Genomic DNA, 17,427 nt, shown 5'->3' on the forward strand with positions numbered 1-17,427 from the left:
AGGAAGGCCGAGCGCCGAAGAATCGATGCCTTCGAACTGTGGTGCTGGAGAAGACTCTTATGACTCCCCTGGACTGCAAGGAGGTCAAATCAGTCCATCCTAAAGGAAATGAACCCTGAGTGCTCATTGGAAGGACAGAGACTGAAGCTGAAGCTCAAATATTTTGGCCACCTAATGCGAAGAGAAAACTCCCTGGAAAAGACCCTGATGCTGGGAAAGACTGAAGGCAAAAGGAGAAGGGGATGGCAGAGGATGAGATGGCTGGATAGCATCACTGATGCAATGAATATGAACTTGAGCACGCTCTGGGAGAGAGCGCAGGACAGGAAGGCCTGGTGTGCTGTGGTCCATGGGGTCACGAAGAGTCAGACATGACTGAACAACAAACCAGGATTATCTACTTCCATCTCTTTCCCCAACACTGCTCACTTTCTTTTTAAAACATTAAAAAAAACATTTTAAAAATAAATCTCTTTTTGGAGCAAATTCAGAAAAGGTCACCATCCCTATACTTACAAGGTTCAAGGCTTACTTCAAATGTAACAAGCAGGAGGGGGGAAAATGTGCACCCTGAGACAAGAGAAACAGTGCCCCTTTACCTCTTCCAACCAGGCCTATCCAGAAAAATATTTAAATAGGGGGCAGGGGGCAGCATCAGCTTCACAACCCACAGGGCTGAAAATTTCATTGATTCACATGTGTGCTTTTTCTCTCATCTAATTGGCTGTCTGGAGCTTCCAACTGGATTCCCTCTCATTTTCTGGGACCAATCAGGGCTCTGGAGATGAGAGCCAACGGAGGGAAGCCATTCCGCCCTCTCGGGCCCATCCCAAAGAAGGCCCCGTGAGGGGAAGAACTGGTCTTTGCAAGACCAGTGTGCCAATGGCAGGGAAGCTGAGAGAAAAGACACTTCCCCCTGCCCTCGGTGTAGGCCCACTGAATTGCCAAAGATTGGAAGGTGCTATTGGCTGTTCCAAACTTAGCGATGCAGACAGAACACTGTTCTATGGGCCTGCCAACAGTTCCAAACCCACTAGATGTCAGTGGAGTCCCAGCTCAAATCAAATTTGAGAGGGCCCCACAAGTCACCAGCCAGTGTTGTCCCCCACCCCCGGCTCTAGGTATCAACGTTGGGGGTTGTGGGGTAGGGGTGCCAGCTCTCCTTCTGTGGCTGGCAGGGGTTCTAACAATGGGCATCCTTGCAGGTCACTCAAGAGCTTCTTGCCAGTAGACCAGCGGGTGCCATTTATAACTGTTTGTCTTTGACAAGCCCGTTCTTCAAATGTTTACTGAGGGAGGGAGGGAGACAACCATCAGTATAAAAGGAGCAGCTTGTACCGTTCTGTGACACCCCAGTGTGACAAACACCACAGGGTGTGGCTATGCAAACAAAGGGGGTGTGGCCATGCAGAAACAAGGGGGCAGAGTCTTAAGGACTGGGGTGATCAGGGGCAGGTTTGGCTGCAATGTAACCCTTTACCTACCCCATCACAAAACAAAGGTAAGAACATCAGAAGAGCAGTGCTGGATCAGACCCAGGGTCCATCCAGTCCAGCATTCTGTTCACACAGTGAACAGCACCCTCCTACCCATGTCCCCCAGCAACTGGTGTACACCAGCATGCTGCCTCTGATACTGGAGACAGCATAGAGCTATCAATAGCCTTCTCCTCCATTAATTTGTCTAACCCCCTTGTAAAGCCATCCAAATTGGTGGCCATCACTATGTTGTATGGTAGCAAATTCCATAACACCATTTAGGGGTGGTAAAGTGGTGAGAGTGGTGGCCTAGGGGTGGGGAGGCTTGGGTTCAAATCCCTGCTCAGGGACTGTGAGACAGTCACTTGCACTGTCTGGCTAAACTGCCTCAAAGGGTTGCTGTGAGGATAAAATTGGGGAATGTGGGAGGGAAGAATACCAGATACCATCTTGAGCTCCTAGGAGGGAGAAATATAACACATGAATAAAATGAAGACATTTTTAGGGGATGCTGTTCAAATTATATGGACATGTGCATTTTAAAAATTACTGAATAGTGCAATTTCCAGAGGGGTAGCCATGCTAGTCTGTTGCATTAAAAACAACAAAGAGTTTTGTGGCAGCTTAAAGACTTTTATTCCCCTTCATGGATCACTGCCTTGTTGTGGCGAAGGGGCTTGCGTAACTCAGTGAAGCCATAAGCTATGCCGTGCAGGGGCACCCAAGACGGACAGGTCATGGCGGAGAGTTCTGACAAAATGTGGTCCACTGGAGAAGGAAATGGCAGGATTCTTGCCAAGAAAACCCCATGGAACATATCACAAGGCTAAAAGAGATGACGCCGGAAGATGAGCCCCTCAGGTCGGAAGGTGTCCAGTATACTCCTGGGGAAGAGCAGAGGGTATTTCCAAGTAGCGCCAGAAAGAGTGAAGCGGCTGGGCCAAAGCCGAAAGGACGCTCAGCTGTGGATGTGTCTGGTGGTGAAAAGAAAATCTGATGCTGTAAAGAACAATATTGTTTAGGAACCTGGAATGTCAGATCAATTAATCAAGGTAAGCTGGAGGTGGTCAAGCATGAGATGGCAAGATTGAACATCGACATCTTGGGAATCGAAAATGGACAGGAATGGGAGAATTTAATTCAGGTGACCATCATATCTACTATTGTGGCCAAGAATCCCTTAGAAGAAATGGAGTAGCACTCATAGTCAACAAAAGGGTGGGAAAAGCAGTACTGGGGTACAATCTTAAAAATGATAGAATGATCTCAGTACGAATCCAAGGCAAACCATTCAACATCACAGTAATTCAAGTCTATGCCCCAACCACTGAGGCCGAAGAAGCTGAGGTTGATCGGTTCTATGAAGACCTCCAACACCTTCTAGAACTAACACCAAAAAAAGACGTCCTCTTCATCATAGGGGACTGGAATGCTAAAGTAGGAAGTCAAGAAATCACCGGGATAACAGGCAGGCATGGCCTTGGTGTACAAAATGAAGCAGGACAAAAGCTAATAGAGTTTTGCCAAGAGAACACGCGGATCATAGCAAACACTCTTTTCCAACAGCACAAGAGACGACTCTACACATGGACATCACCAGATGGTCAATATCGAAATCAGATTGATTATGTCCTTTGCAGCCAAAGATGGAGAAGCTCCATACAGTCAGTGAAAACAAGACCTGGAGCTGACTGTGGCTCAGATCATGAGCTTCTTGTTGCAAAATTTCGGCTGAAATTGAAGAACGTAGGGAAAACCACTAAACCATTCAGGTATGACCTAAATCATATCCCTTATGAATATACAGTGGAGGTGAGGAATAGATTCAAGGGATTAGACCTGATAGACAGAGTGCCTGAGGAACTATGGACGGAGGTCCGTAACGTTGTTCAGGAGGCAGCAACGAAATCCATCCCAAAGAAAAAGAAATGCAAGAAAGCAAAGTGGCTCTCTGATGAGGCTTTACAAGTAGCTGAGGAAAGAAGGGAAGCGAAAAGCAAGGGAGGAAGGGGAAGATATATCCAACTGAATGCAGAGTTCCAGAGAATAGCAAGGAGAGACAAGAAGGCCTTCTTAAATGAACAATGCAAGGAAATCAAGGAAAACAACAGAATGGGAAAGACTAGAGATCTCTTCAAGAAAATTGGAGATCTCAAGGGAACGTTTTGTGCAAAGACGGGCATGATAAAGGACAAAGAAGGCAGGGACCTCACAGAAGCAGATGAGATTAAGAAGAGGTGGAAAGAATACACAGAAGAACTATACAGGAAAGATCTGAATGTCCCTGATAGCCATGATAGTGCGGTCACTGAACTTGAGCCGGACATCCTCGAGAGTGAAGTCAAGTGGGCCTTAGGAAGCATTAGTAACAACAAAGCTAGCGGAGATTCCAGCTGAGCTATTTAAAATCCTAAAAGATGATGCTGTTAAAGTGCTGCATTCAATATGCCAACAAATTTGGAACACTCAGCAATGGCCGCAAGACTGGAAAAGGTCAGTTTACATTCCAATTCCAAAGAAGGGCAATGCCAAAGAGTGTTCAAACTACTGCACAATTGCGCTCATTTCACATGCCAGCAAGGTGATGCTCAAAATCCTACAAGCTAGGCTTCAGCAGTATGTGAACCAGGAACTACTGGAAGTACAAGCGGGGTTTCGAAGAGGCAGAGGAACTAGAGATCAAATCGCCCACGTTCGCTGGATCATGTAGAAAGCAAGAGAATTCCAGAAAAACGTCTATTTCTGCTTCATTGACTACGCTAAAGCCTTTGATTGTGTGGATCACAACAAACTGTGGCAAATTCTTAAAGTGATGGGAGTACCAGACCACCTTACCTGTCTCCTGAGAAACCTGTACGAGGGTCAAGAAGCAACAGTAAGAACCAGAGATGGAACAACCGATTGGTTCCAAATTGGGAAAGGAGTACGACAAGGCTGCATATTGTCACCCTGCTTATTTAACTTATATGCAGAGTACATCATGAGAAACGCCGGGTTGGATGAATCACAGGTCGGAATTAAGACTGCTGGGAGAATTATCAACAACCTCCGATACGCAGACGATACCACCCTAATGGCAGAAAGTGAAGAGGATCTCAAGAGCCTCTCGTTGAGGGTGAAAGAGGAGAGTGCAAAAGCTGGTTTGAAACTCAACATTAAAAAAATGAAGATCATGGCATCTGGCCCTATCACTTCCTGGCATATAGAAGGGGAAGAATTGGAAGCAGTGACAGATTTTACTTTCTTGGGCTCCAAGATCACCGTAGACGGTGACTGTAGCCATGAAATTAAAAGACGCTTGCTCCTTGGGAGGAAAGCTATGGCAAACCTAGACAGCATAGCAAGAAGCAGAGACATCACCTTGCCGACCAAGGTCCGTCTAATCAAAGCTATGGTTTTCCCAGTAGTAATGTATGGCTGTGAGAGCTGGACTATAAGGAAGGCTGAGCGCCGAAGAATTGATGCTTTCGAACTGTGGTGCTGGAGAAGACTCTTACGAGTCCCCTGGACTGCAAGGAGGTCAAATCAGTCCATCCTAAAGGAAATCAACCCTGAGTGCTCCTTGGAAGGACAGAGACTGAAGCTGAAGCTCAAATATTTTGGCCACCTAAAGCGAAGAGAAAACTCTCTGGAAAAGACCCTGATGCTGGGAAAGACTGAAGGCAAAAGGAGAAGGGGACGGCAGAGGATGAGATGGCTAGATAGCATCACCGATGCAATGAATATGGACTTGAGCACGCTCCAGGAGAGAGCGCAGGACAGGAAGGCCTGGCGTGCTCTGGTCCATGGGGTCACGAAGAGTCGGACGCGACTGAACGACTGAACAACAACAAAGACTTTTATTATGACAGAAGCTTTCACAGACACCGGATGAAGGTGAACAGTGTCCATAAAAGCTTATGTCATAATAAATTTGTTAAGTGGCAGGTCCGGGGCGTGGGCAGCAGGCGTCCTGGGCAAGAACACCGGGACCAGGAGGGGTGGAGGTGGGCAGAGAGCAGAGGTTCCCTGGGCAAGGGTCAGACTCAGACAAGGCGTGGCAGGGCCAGAGGCGAAAGCAGAGTCCAAACAGGCAGAGGTCAGTTACCAGCTGGCTTGCAGCAGGGCCAGAGGCATAGTGCAAGGAGGCAGGGGCAAGAACTGGCAAGGCATAGCAAAGATCAGGAACGAGCAACTGGGCCACGATGCTGCCACCACGATGACTCCTGTTGCTGTGGCAAGGTTTGAGAAGAAGAGGAAGCTCTTCATAGGGCTCCCTGAGGCTCCCAGCTGGTCTGCATTAGAGGACCTGGGAGCACCTGCAGGGCCAGGGCCTGATCCTGCAAATACTGTGAGCCAGGCTGCCTTCTATGTCTGGCCCCCAGGTGGCACTGCAGAGCTTCCCAGACTGAGCAGATCCTGACATCCACGTGGGAACAAGTGATACTGCCAAGCGGAGCTACGACGAAACCATGTCAGACTTCGAAGCTTTGGGGAGGACACTCAGGAACTTTGGGGCCCAGAGAGTTTTCTCATCCATCCTTCCGGTAGTCAGAAGAGGGGGAGAAAGGGAATGAAAAATACTCCGGGTGAACGACTGGCTACACGCGAGAGATTTGGATCCTGCTGGCAAGGGATGGGTTGCACCTCACAAGGTGTCTTTGGCCACAGCATGAGAACTTCATCAGGAGGGCTTTAAACTGAATCCTGCGGGGGAGGGAGACGTAAAGTTGGGGGTAAGGATGGACGAAGGCTCATGCACCGCAACGGAGAGAGCAGCTCTAACAGTGCCACAAAAAACCCTCCTTGTTGTTGTTTTGATCCATTTCCTTCCTCTGGCAAGCTGCATCTAGCCTTATAACAACCTTGTGAGGTAAGTTAGGCTGCAAGAGAACATGGCTTGCCCATGGCCACCTGGTGTTGCTTTTGTAGCCACAGGGGAACAGAACAGCAGCATACCACATCCAAACTGCGCATTCTGGCTGCTGGACTCATGCTGGCTCACGACAGAGCAGGTTTGCTGGGGAAATGGGACACAAAGCATTGTGGAGGATTCAGGCCAAGTCTGGATTCTGTAAGCCTTCCCAAACCTGCAGATGGCAACTGCAGTCCAAAACATCTGGAGTGACCCAGGTTGGTCTCCCTCACCTCCATAGCCAGCTCAATCACTCCCCTCAGCATGTTTCCTTTCCAGGCCAAAGGCAGCTCTTTGACAGCTGAGCAAAACCTCCACGTTCTCTGTCGCTGGGGAGGTGGGAGGCAAACTGCAGGGGAGGCCCATGGTCTCCCCACTCTATTTCTGGGCTTCAGGCTGCTGACAACTGGAAATGGGATGTTGGGCAGGACAGACCAACCCCAGCAAGATGATCCTTATGGAGAGCCATTCTGTTATTATAGTTCTACGATGAGGGAGATGAAGGGGGAAGCGGGGCCATTCCAGCAGTTCTGCTAAAAGAATGTTTGTTTTCCTCTTCCCTTCCCTTCCCCTTGCATGTTGTGTCTTTTTAAGATTGGAAGCCTACAGGGGCAGGGACCGTCTTGTTTTACAGATTGCACGTTAAGTCACTTTCAGGATACTTTTTGGCTGAGGAGTAGGATAAAAATACTATAAATGAATAGATCGCCATGATGGCTAAATAGGGCACCCATGTTCTAGTGAAAAATACTAGTTTCTTGGGGGTAAATGGCAGGAGAGGCCTGTCACCATCATGCCCTTCTTGGTAGGCTTCCAAGAAGCACCTGGCTACCTGCTGCTGGAAACAGGATACTGGGTCTGTTGGCCTGACTAGAAATCCTTCTTTTCTCCCTCCCCTCCTCCTGTCAACTTTACCCCTCCTTCCAGGAGCTGGGGATGTGAAGCTCCCCGTCTTTCTTCTTGGAGGCTGTGTCAACATCATACTCCCTCACGTCATTCACCTCTCGCACTTGCCCCAGCAAGACCTTTGCCACAAAGAGGATGATGTACTGTGGAGAGAAAAGGCAGAGGGGCGAGTCAGTTCACTGGATCACACATTTGACCACAAATCTTCAGGGGCCACTTGACTTGAAACAATCCCCCCCCCCTTTTCCTTGATTTGTATCCACCCTGTAGGTCAGCGGTGCAGAACCTCATGCCTGGGTGCCAATCTGGCCCTCCATTGTTCCTCAGAGGACCACACCCCCTTTCCCCCAACCACTAATCTTTTCATGGTTTTCCTGCTCTTGGCAATTTTCTCCCCATTTGAAAAGCTTAACATGCCTCCGAAGGCTGAGTTACTGGCTGTAAGAGCTTTAAACTCTAGTATTTTGGTATTTTCAGCCCCGCCCCTTTTGCATTCAGCCCTGCCCACCACTGGAATGCAGCCTCAAAAGCTTCTCTGAAATGGAATTTGGCCCTCAGGCTGAAAGTGATTTGACACCCCAACTTTAAGTAGATCAAGTCATTGCCTGCGTAGTGCTAACAGGAAGAGCAAGGCCAAAAGCTACTTAGGGTGTAATCCTATGCATGTTTTGACAGGAAAAGGTCTTAAAACTCTGAGCATGGCTGGGGCATGCTGAGAGTTGTAGGACTTTTCCCTGCCTAAACACACATAGGGTTGCTCCCTAAGTAAGTTCACCACAGAGGCGAGAATCCAAACTGTGAGCTTAATGAGATCATGGCTCCATCTTATTTACATAAATTCCATTGAGTTTGCATATAACAGCCCTGCCATTCTGAAGCAAAGATGCTGAGTAGAACCAAAAAGACCCCAGCAAAAACAGTGGGCCCCCCAAATCCTGGAGGGAGCACTGCTATATAATTTAATAGGTCAACCGCTTTTTAAAAAGCAAAATTTTGAATCAACTAAAATTAAATTAGATTCCTGCTTCATGGGGCAACAGACTGCATTGTCTTAGAAGGAACATGCATCTTCTAAGATGATGCCTACTGCAACTTGTGTGTGCGTCACAGGACTGGAGAGAAGTGGGTTCAAATCCTCAGCCACAACCCTCACCTCGGACCAGTCACTCCCTCTCTCCCTTTAGCTAACATACCTGCCTAACATACCTCACTTCAGTGGGCTTACTCCCAAGACAGCCAGTGTTTGATGTAATGGTTAGAGTGTTGGAGTAAGACTAGGGAGACCCAGGTTCTAGTCCCCCCTCAGCCATGAAACTCACTGGGTGACTTTGGGACAGTCACATACTCTCAGCCTCACCTACCTCACAGGGTTGTTGTGAGGATAAAATGGAGGAGGAAGAGGACCATGTGAGCCACCTTGCGCTCCTTGCAAGAGGACAAAATGCCAGGACAAAAATGTAATAATAAATAACATAAAGAAACATGGGGGAGAGGTAGAACCATGTATTTTGCCCTGAGCTCATTGGCCAAAGGAGGGATAGAGGTGTCTACTAAATAAGCAAATAAGCATACTTTTTGCTTTAGAAATATTGGTTTTACCCACAATGCAAACTTGCAGATATTGAAACTGATTGATTGATCAATTAGAAATGACTAAAATTCATATGACTGATAAATTTGAAAAAAGAAGAAAGGACTTCAAGCAGGTTGCAGTGCTACACTTCCAAAAGGCACTGGGTCCCCATATGTACTAGGATCGGGGGGAACGTATTTATTTATTTATTATTTAAAACATTTCTATCCTGCCCTATATCATTAAGATCTCAGGGCGGCATACAGATAAAATCAATTTAAACAGTATAAAACAATAAATAATTTAAACACCTAAAACATATTAAACTATTAAACAAGCTAATACCAGTTAAAATCTAAGACAATAAAACAGTCAAAACAATGTGCTAGGGAATGCATTTCGCCCTCAAAGGCTTTGGAAAAAAGCCATGTTTTTACCTGGTACCGAAATGAGACCAATGTCTGCACCAACCAGGCCTCCAAGGGGAGGCCATTCCACAACCAGGGTGCCACAGCAGAGAAGGCCCTCTCCCACATCCCACCATAGTGTATGTCTCATACTGGTGGGGTGCAGAGGAGGGCCCCTCCAACAGACCTCACTCCTCGGGCAGGCATATAGAGGGAGAGGCGCTCCCTCAAATATCGAGGTCCCAAGCCGCTTAGGGCTTTAAACGTCATCACCAAAACCTTGAGTTCTGACCAGAAGCGTATCAGCAGCCAGTGCAATCCCTTTAAAACTGGTGTTATATGGTTTTTATGAGGTGTTCCGGTCAGCAGCCTGGCTGCTGCATTTTGCACTAGCTGCAACTTCTGAGTCGTCTTCAAGGGCAGCCCCACGTAAAGTGCATTGCAGTAGTCTAACCGGGAAGTTACCAGGACGTGTGCTACTGTGGCTAGGTTAGCCCTGTCCCGGAAAGGCCGTAGCTGGCGGATCAGCCGAAGCTGGCCCCAAGTACTCCGGGCCACGGAGTCCGCCTGGGGCTCCAGTGACAGGGGTGATCTAGGAGTACGCCCAAGCTACGCACCTGCTCCTTCAGGGGGAGTGCAACCCCGTCCAGGACAGGTCACTCACCCAATTCCCGGACTTGGGAACCATCAATCCACAGAGCCGCCATCTTGTCAGAATCCTGCTTCAGTTTACTGGCCCTCATCCAGCCCATTACAGCCTCCAGGCACTGGCCCAGCACCTTCACCACCTCAGCCGACGACAAGGAGAAACAGAGCTGAGCATCATCAGTGTACTGGTGACGCCCTGCCCCAAAACTCCTACTGACCTCTCCCAACGGCTTCAGATAGCTGTTGAACAGCATGGGGTACACAGCAGAACCCTGTGGCACCCCACAGCTTAACAGCCACGGGGTAGAACAGGAATCCCCCAGTACCACTCTCTGGACTCGGCCCCGCAGGTAGGAGCAGAACCACTGCAGCACAGTGCCCCCAGCCCCCATCCCGCAGAGCCGATCCAGTGAGACACCATGATCAGTGGTGTCACAAGCCGCTGAGAGATCCAGGAAGATCCCGCCATCTTTCACACGGAGTAGGTCGTCAGTCAGAGCAACCAAGGCCGAATCAGTGCCGTCCCCTGGCCTGAATCCAGACTGAAATGGGTCCAGGTAATCAGTTTCCTCCAAGAACGCCTGAAGCTGCCCAGCCACCGCACGCTCAAGCACCTCGCCCCGAAAGGGGACGTTGGCAATGGGGCGACAGTTCTCACACACCTCTGGGTCCAGGGAGGGCCTCTTCAGGACTACAGCCTCTTTCAAGGCGCCCTTTCAAGCCGCCCCCTGACAGAGCGAAGCACTGACCACTCCCTGGACCCACCCAGCCACTCCACCCCTGCTAGATCGTATAAGCCAAGATGGGCAAGGGTCACGCTTACATGTGGTGGGCCGGACTGATTCAAGCGTCTTGTCCACATCACCAGGCTGCAACAACTGAAACAGATCCCAGGAAACACAGCCAGACGGAACACTGGACACCTCCCCAGACTCTGCGATAACCGTGGCGTCGAGTGCTGGGCGAATACGAGCGACTTGCTCCTCGAAGTGCCTAGCAAATTTATCGCAGCAGATGACCGAGGGTTCCAATCCCAGTTTCTCTGAGCCCGAGCTCACCACTCGGAACGATTCTGCTGGGCGACATTTTGAGGATGAGGTGATACGCGCATAATAAGATTTTCTTGCCATCCTCACTGCCGCATAATAGGCACAACCAAGAGTGTTTGCTAATCGCCGGTCGTCCGCGCTCCAAGACCTGCGCCACCTGCACTCCAGCTGTCGTCCGGCCTGCTTCATTGCCCGTAGATCCTCTGCAAACCAAGGTGGATTGCGGGCTCCACAGCACCGGAGTGGGCGCTTGGGAGCGATTGTATCGATGGCCCTTCCCATCTCACCAGTCCATAGTGAGACCAGAGCCTCGACCGAATCGCCAGCCCTATCAGCCGGAAAATCCCCCAGAGCATTCAGGAATCCATCGGATTCCATAAGTCTCCGGGGGCGGACCATCTTAATCAGTCCCCCGCCCCTGCAGGGAGGATCTGCTACCGCCAATCCAAACTTCACAAGGAAATGATCTGCCCATTACAACGGGGTTGTTGCCCCCCCCCCCCCCGATCATCCCTCACCCACCCAACAGCAAAAACCAGGTCCAGGGTATGTCCTGCCACATGTGTCAGGCCAGTGATGTGCTGAGACAGCCCCGTGGCTGTCACGCTTGCCGTGCAGTCCTGAGCAGGCCCTGTCACGATAGCCTCGGCGTGGACGTTGAAGTCCCCCAGAACCACTGTCCTAGGGTTCTCCAGCACTGCCTCTGAGACCACCTCTGCCAGCTCAGGCAGGGGGACTGCTGGGCAGCGGGGTGGGCGGTACACCAGCCACATACCTGTTCTGTCTCTCTGGCCCAACGCAAGGTACAGCCCCTCAAAGCTGGTGCTAGGATGGATGGGTTCCCTCGTGAGGGAGATGGAATCCTTATGGATGACGGCACCTCTTCCCCGCCGACCCTCCAATCTAGGTTGGTGCTGCACCGAGTACCCAGGTGGACAAAGCTGAGACAGATCCACTCCGCCCAGCTCACCCACCCAGGTCTCAGTAATGCACACCAGGTCAGCCCCTTCGTCCACAATCAAGTCATGGATAGCAATTGTTTTGTTATGGGCCGACCTGGCATTCGAAAGCAGCACCAACAGATCAGAGGGTGGGCTGACAGGGCAACCTGGATTTTGAGGCATGGGGGAAGGACCGAAAGATGGGACAGATTTCAAATATCTGTCCCACCTTCCCCTTACCTGACATGTCTAGACCAGGTATGCCAGCTGATGCCGGCTACTCACCAGGCACCAATAGATATTCATCAATGTGAGGACCAACAGCAAAGCGTTGAAGAAGAAGTAAAAAGGAATGTTGGGGACAGACCGCAGGCTGGTGTGACAGGTGGCGTAGAGCACCTTGAGGGGGAACCAGTACAGGCGGAACCAGAACCTGGCAGGAGGAGAGAGAAGATCGGAAGCAGACTTATGCCAGGGTCAAACTATGTGTCTATTCAGCCTTGTCCAACATGTCTGGAGGACACCCAGTTGGGCAATTCTGCCCTACTATACAGATTTTTTTTTTTAACTATTAATCTAACTCAGGGCTCCCTAATCTTTTGGGGTTGTTGGGCACATTTGGCATTGTGAAAGAGTGTCCTGGGCACTCTCACAAAATGGCTGCCATGGGGAGGGACTTGCCCATTCATAAAATGGCTGCCATGGTGGGCATGGCTGGTCACAGAACACTCATTTCCCAGAAAGCAAACTGGTGAGTCTAAAAAGAAAGTAACATACCCAAGAGCCAATGTACAAGGCAGAGGTGGGGTCTGCTCTCCAAAACTCAAAACCTCTCTTTTTAACCCAAACAGAGTTAGTGCTAGCAGGAAGTTACCTGAAGGTATTGGTTACTCTCCCCTGGCGAGGTCTTCCTACACAACTCCCAGTAACCCTCACCATTGGCCACATTGGTTGGGGCTGACAGGAGTTGAAGACAAAAACATCTGGAGAGCACTGGGTTGGGGAAGGCTCCAGTAGATTTGGGGATCTGCCCACCCCCTCCAGATGGAGGAATGACAAGGGACAGCTGGGGTGTTGGGTTCAGCTGAACTCACCAGCTGATGCTGAAGGAGATGCAGCCAGCATTGGAGATGATGTTGTTGAGGCGGTGGTAGGCCCCGCCACGGTTCTTGAAGTAGACATTGAGCTTGATGAACTCCAGCTGCACGTCGCTGATGTCATGGAGGAACAGCACAAGAATCCCCACGTTGTGGTACCTACAGGGCAGGGTGGGAAGGCGGGGGAGAATGTGGCGAAGGGGTTGAATTCAAAAGTCCCTAGTTCAATCCCCACCATCACGAGTTGCTGCCAGCTAGAGTAGGTAATGACTGAGTTTGCACAACACAACAAGCCATGATAGAATAACCCCTGCTATGGGTTGCCTTGTTGTGTGAACCCAGCACAATGAATTAAGTGTGGGTTGTTAACCATGAACAACCCACAATGAGAACCCATGGCTTGTTGTTGGGTTGTGAACTGTGGGTTGTTTAAACCACAGGCTGTTGTTACGTGTGAACCTGGACTGTGGGCTGTTCATGGGTTGGTTCACCAGGCTACAGAGGCGGTGGGGCATCAGTGGTGAAAACATCAGCTCTACATGCCAATGCTTGTTGTTGTTGCTGTTCAGTCATTCAGTCGTGTCCGACTCTTCGTGACCCCATGGACCAGAGCATGCCAGGCCTTCCTGTCCTGCGCTCTCTCCCGGAGTGTGCTCAAGTCCATATTCATTGCATCGGTGATGCTATCTAGCCACCTCATCCTCTGCCATCCGCTTCTCCTTTTGCCTTCAGTCTTTCCCAGCATCAGGGTCTTTTCCAGAGAGTTTTCTCTTCGCATTAGGTGGCCAAAATATTGGAGCTTCAGCTTCAGTATCTGTCCTTCCAATGAGCACTCAGGGTTGATTTCCTTTAGGATGGACTGATTTGACCTCCTTGCAGTCCAGGGCACTCGTAGGAGTCTTCTCCAGCACCACAGTTCGAAAGCATCGATTCTTCGGCGCTCAGCCTTCCTTATAGTCCAGCTCTCACAGCCATACCTTACTACTGGGAAAACCATAGCTTTGATTGTACGGACCTTTGTCGGCAAGGTGATGTCTCTGCTTCTGACTATGCTGTCCAGGTTTGCCATAGCTTTCCTCCCAAGGAGCATGCGTCTTTTAATTTCATGGCTACAGTCACCGTCTGCAGTGATCTTGGAGCCCAAGAAAGTAAAATCTGTCACTGCTTCCATTTCTTCCCCTTCCATATGCCAGGAAGTGATGGGGCCAGATGCCATGATCTTCGTTTTTTTAATGTTGAGTTTCAAACCAGCTTTTGCACTCTCCTCTTTCACCCTCAACAAGAGGCTCTTTAGATCCTCTTCGCTCTCTGCCATTAGGGTGGTATCGTCTGGTAAGGTGGTCTGAATCAGGAGTACCAGACCACCTCACCTAGGAGACAGGTAAGGTGGTCTGGCACTCCCATCTCTTTAAGAATTTGCCACAGTTTGTTGTGATCCACACAGTCAAGACTTTAGCGTAGTCAATGAAGCAGAAATAGACGTTTTTCTGGAATGCTACAGTGCCGCAAAGGCATGTGGGATACAGGGTGGGAATGGGTGAAGGAGGGGGGAACCAAACAACCCAGGAATTGAAAAAACAACCTGGGATTTACTTGATTGTCTGGCAGCCAAATCATGGGTTAACTCTGGGTAAGGCAATAACCCATGGGTTAATTAAACCACAGATTGTCGTTACATGTGAACCAGGTCAATATTTGGGCTAGATCAGAGGTGCAGAACCTCAATCAATTTGTAGAACCTCAGAAAGCCACATCCCCTTCTCATGGCTCTATTCCCTCCCTCCCAACCACCCATCCTTTGGTGGTTTCCCAACTTTTCCCCTATTCTGAAAGGTTGAGATGCTTCTCCTTAAGTTACTGGCAGTAAGGGTTTTAAGCTCAAATATGCTGGTATTGATTGTGGCCCATCCCCTTTGCCTTTGGCCCCACCCACCACTGGAATGCAGCCCCTGAGAGCTTCTCCGAAATGGAGTTCAGCCCTCAGGCTGAAAGAGGTTCTGCACCCCTGGACTAGATGGACCGATGTTCTGACTAGGTATAAGGCAGCTTCCATTGCTCTTTCACAGCCTCAGTTTCTCTGTTGGCGGTACAGGGATAAATGCGTCTGGCCTGTGTTGCAGGGTTGTTGTTGTAAAGGGGTGCTACAAGAATGCACTTTGAAAATTTGGAAGTGTTATACAAATGTCAGGTGTAATAATTGTGACTTCTAGTATTAATAAACAATATTATGGGAGTTGTTGTCCAAAATATCTGGAGGGCAACAGGCTGCAGAAGACAGGTGGACTGAGCTAATGGACCAAAAGCCTGACTCTGTATAAGGCAGCTTCTGATGTTCCTGAAGCTGCGTGAAGTGTGATGGTCATCTGTGTCTGGACAGGAGGTCACCAAGAGCCCCAACTAAACCTCCCCAAGAGCACAACATTTACAAATAAGGTGCAAATGCATCTTTACAAATTTAAGTCTTGCTTAGTTCATTCCAAGTGGGAAGGGGCCCAAAACAAGCCCACTTTGTCTCACCTTCTCCCCCCCCCACTGCCCCCAACTTCCAAGAGGGTTTCTCCACTGGCCTCAGTTCCTCCAATGTAAAACAGGAATAAGGGAAAGGGCTGTCGTCAGAACAAGTGACACACAGGCATGAGCTCTGTGTTTAATTCAGAATCAGAATTAAAATCTAGGAACCTTGTAGGCCAGGGGTGGGAACCTCTTTTAGCCTGAGGCCTGGATTTAATTTCAAAGAAGCTCTTGGGGGACCCATTCCAGTGGTGGGCAGGGCAAAAGGCAAAAGAGGCGGGGTTAAAATACACACACCCTGCATACTGTAGCTTAAAGGCACAATCCTATGCATGTCTAGGCAGAAAAATGTCCTACAAATCCCAGCATTCCCTAGCCATTCCCCATGCTGACTGGGGAATGCTGAGAGTGGTAGGATTTTTTTCAGCTGGAACATGCATAAGATTGCACTGTAAAGCAATTACTGCCAGTAACTAAGCTTTAGGAGAGGCATTTCAATCTTTCAGAATGAGGGAAAAACTGCACAAATTCTGGGAAAACATCAAATAATTGGTGGTCAGGGGAAAGGGGTGTGTGGCCATCTGGGGAAACCCAGGGGGGTGGCAAGATTTGGCCCACAGGCATGAGATCAGCACCCTTGTTGTAGGTCAAAGATGCAATTGCTTATTTAGAACCCACAGGCGAAATTCAAACCTCCTCACCCGTGACTGTGCAACTTCCCATTCCATCTTGTCCCTAGAAATCTACCCCCCCCCCCCACTGGCCAAATGATGCCTTTGCTGTCCCCAAAGTAGCTGTAATGATTTTCAGGGTGGCACATGACCCACCTCTCTCCTCCACCCTACCGCAAAGAATATTTGTGGACCTTCTGTGACTTTGCAGAAGCTCAGCCAGTGAAGAGAGGCAGGGAGCAGAGTCACGGACAGGGACATACCTGAACATGTAGGACAACGCGATTAATGTCAGAGTGACTACATGGTGGATGAGCATAACAACCGAGTCCTTGCGCCAGGTGTCCATGTAGAGGGTGGCATAGATGGCGTGGCCATAGAAGCTGCATTGCATCAGGTAGGCCGTTGCAATATCCACCGGCACCTCCATACCCTTCTTCCAATCTGGAGAGGTGTGCAGAAAGAGATGGGCCACATCAACCCAATGGAACCAACACCATTCCAGATATGAGGCCATCGTTCAACACCCCCACCCCAAAAGATCAGAACCACCAATATTCTCACTGTCCCTCAAAGTCACATTAGAGAACAAAGACATGGGACATCTCTACACCAGCCTAAAATCCTGCATTCAAACCGGGGCTTTCTGCCTCCGTTTTAAATGCAGGATCTCAACGACTCCCTTTTTCATGTGCTTCCTTTTCCCCCTCCCCTTCCCCCTCCTTCTCCCCGTATCTGAGCCTTCCATTATCTTTCATTGGTCTCGCTCCTCTTCTTGCCACTTTTACCCTTTTCACGGAGGAAACTGAAGCGGAACACAACGGGGTAATCTGGTAGCTCATGATCTGCCATCTGTTCAAAAACGGAACAAAGGGCATGTAGTGCAGGAGGGTCATGGCGTCATGCAAAGAGCCCGCAAACTTCCATGAGGGAGCCATCTCAATCCCAAGAGAAAAGCTCAGTGTGAAGAAGCCCACAATAAGCTGGCCTTAAGAACCCAGATATCCTGAGTGGGCATTCCAGGCTGTGGCTACAAGGGAGCACTGTTGCAGTGGCAGAAACAAACACACCAAAATCCACCCAATGGCAATACTTTTATTTTAGAACCAACTAAAATTCCACCAAGCCATGCAAGCTTTCAAGTCCTTCATAACCCTCCATCAGGCTAGGTCAGCCTTCCTCAACTTGGTGGCCCTCCAAATATTTTGGACTACAACTCCCAGTATTGGCTGGGGCTGATGGATCTTAGAGT

General features: G+C 49.4%; 1 protein-coding gene and 1 pseudogene across 1 annotated transcript; both read right to left on the bottom strand.

Moving 5' to 3' along the window:
* Positions 1–1,246: 1,246 nt before the first annotated feature.
* On the bottom strand, positions 1,247–16,692 carry LOC146333973 (ceramide synthase 1-like). Its single transcript, XM_084825338.1, has 5 exons — positions 16,439–16,692; positions 12,991–13,152; positions 12,182–12,329; positions 7,288–7,421; positions 1,247–1,289 (listed from the first exon to the last, which is right to left on the bottom strand). Exons 1-5 carry the CDS (start codon positions 16,690–16,692, stop codon positions 1,247–1,249), a joined length of 741 nt encoding a protein of 246 aa, XP_084681464.1.
* LOC146333974 (uncharacterized) lies at positions 10,117–12,079 on the bottom strand (annotated as a pseudogene).
* Positions 16,693–17,427: the final 735 nt, after the last annotated feature.

Source organism: Heloderma suspectum, chromosome W, assembly GCF_057233095.1.
Source record: "Heloderma suspectum isolate Gila_16-S chromosome W, 16-S_ref, whole genome shotgun sequence".
In the NCBI taxonomy this organism is placed as follows: domain Eukaryota; kingdom Metazoa; phylum Chordata; class Lepidosauria; order Squamata; family Helodermatidae; genus Heloderma; species Heloderma suspectum.

What these genes read in the sequence shown, in the direction of transcription:
- LOC146333973 (XM_084825338.1), bottom strand. Translation starts at nt 16,692, where the DNA reads ATGGCCTCATATCTGGAATGGTGTTGGTTCCATTGGGTTGATGTGGCC. An exon ending in TGAATATCTATTGGTGCCTG is followed by an intron (nt 7,422 to 12,181) that starts GTGAGTAGCCGG and finishes TTCTCTCCACAG; the next exon opens with TACATCATCCTCTTTGTGGC. An exon ending in CCCAGCTCCTGGAAGGAGGG is followed by an intron (nt 1,290 to 7,287) that starts GTAAAGTTGACA and finishes TCCCTCCCTCAG; the next exon opens with TAAACATTTGAAGAACGGGC.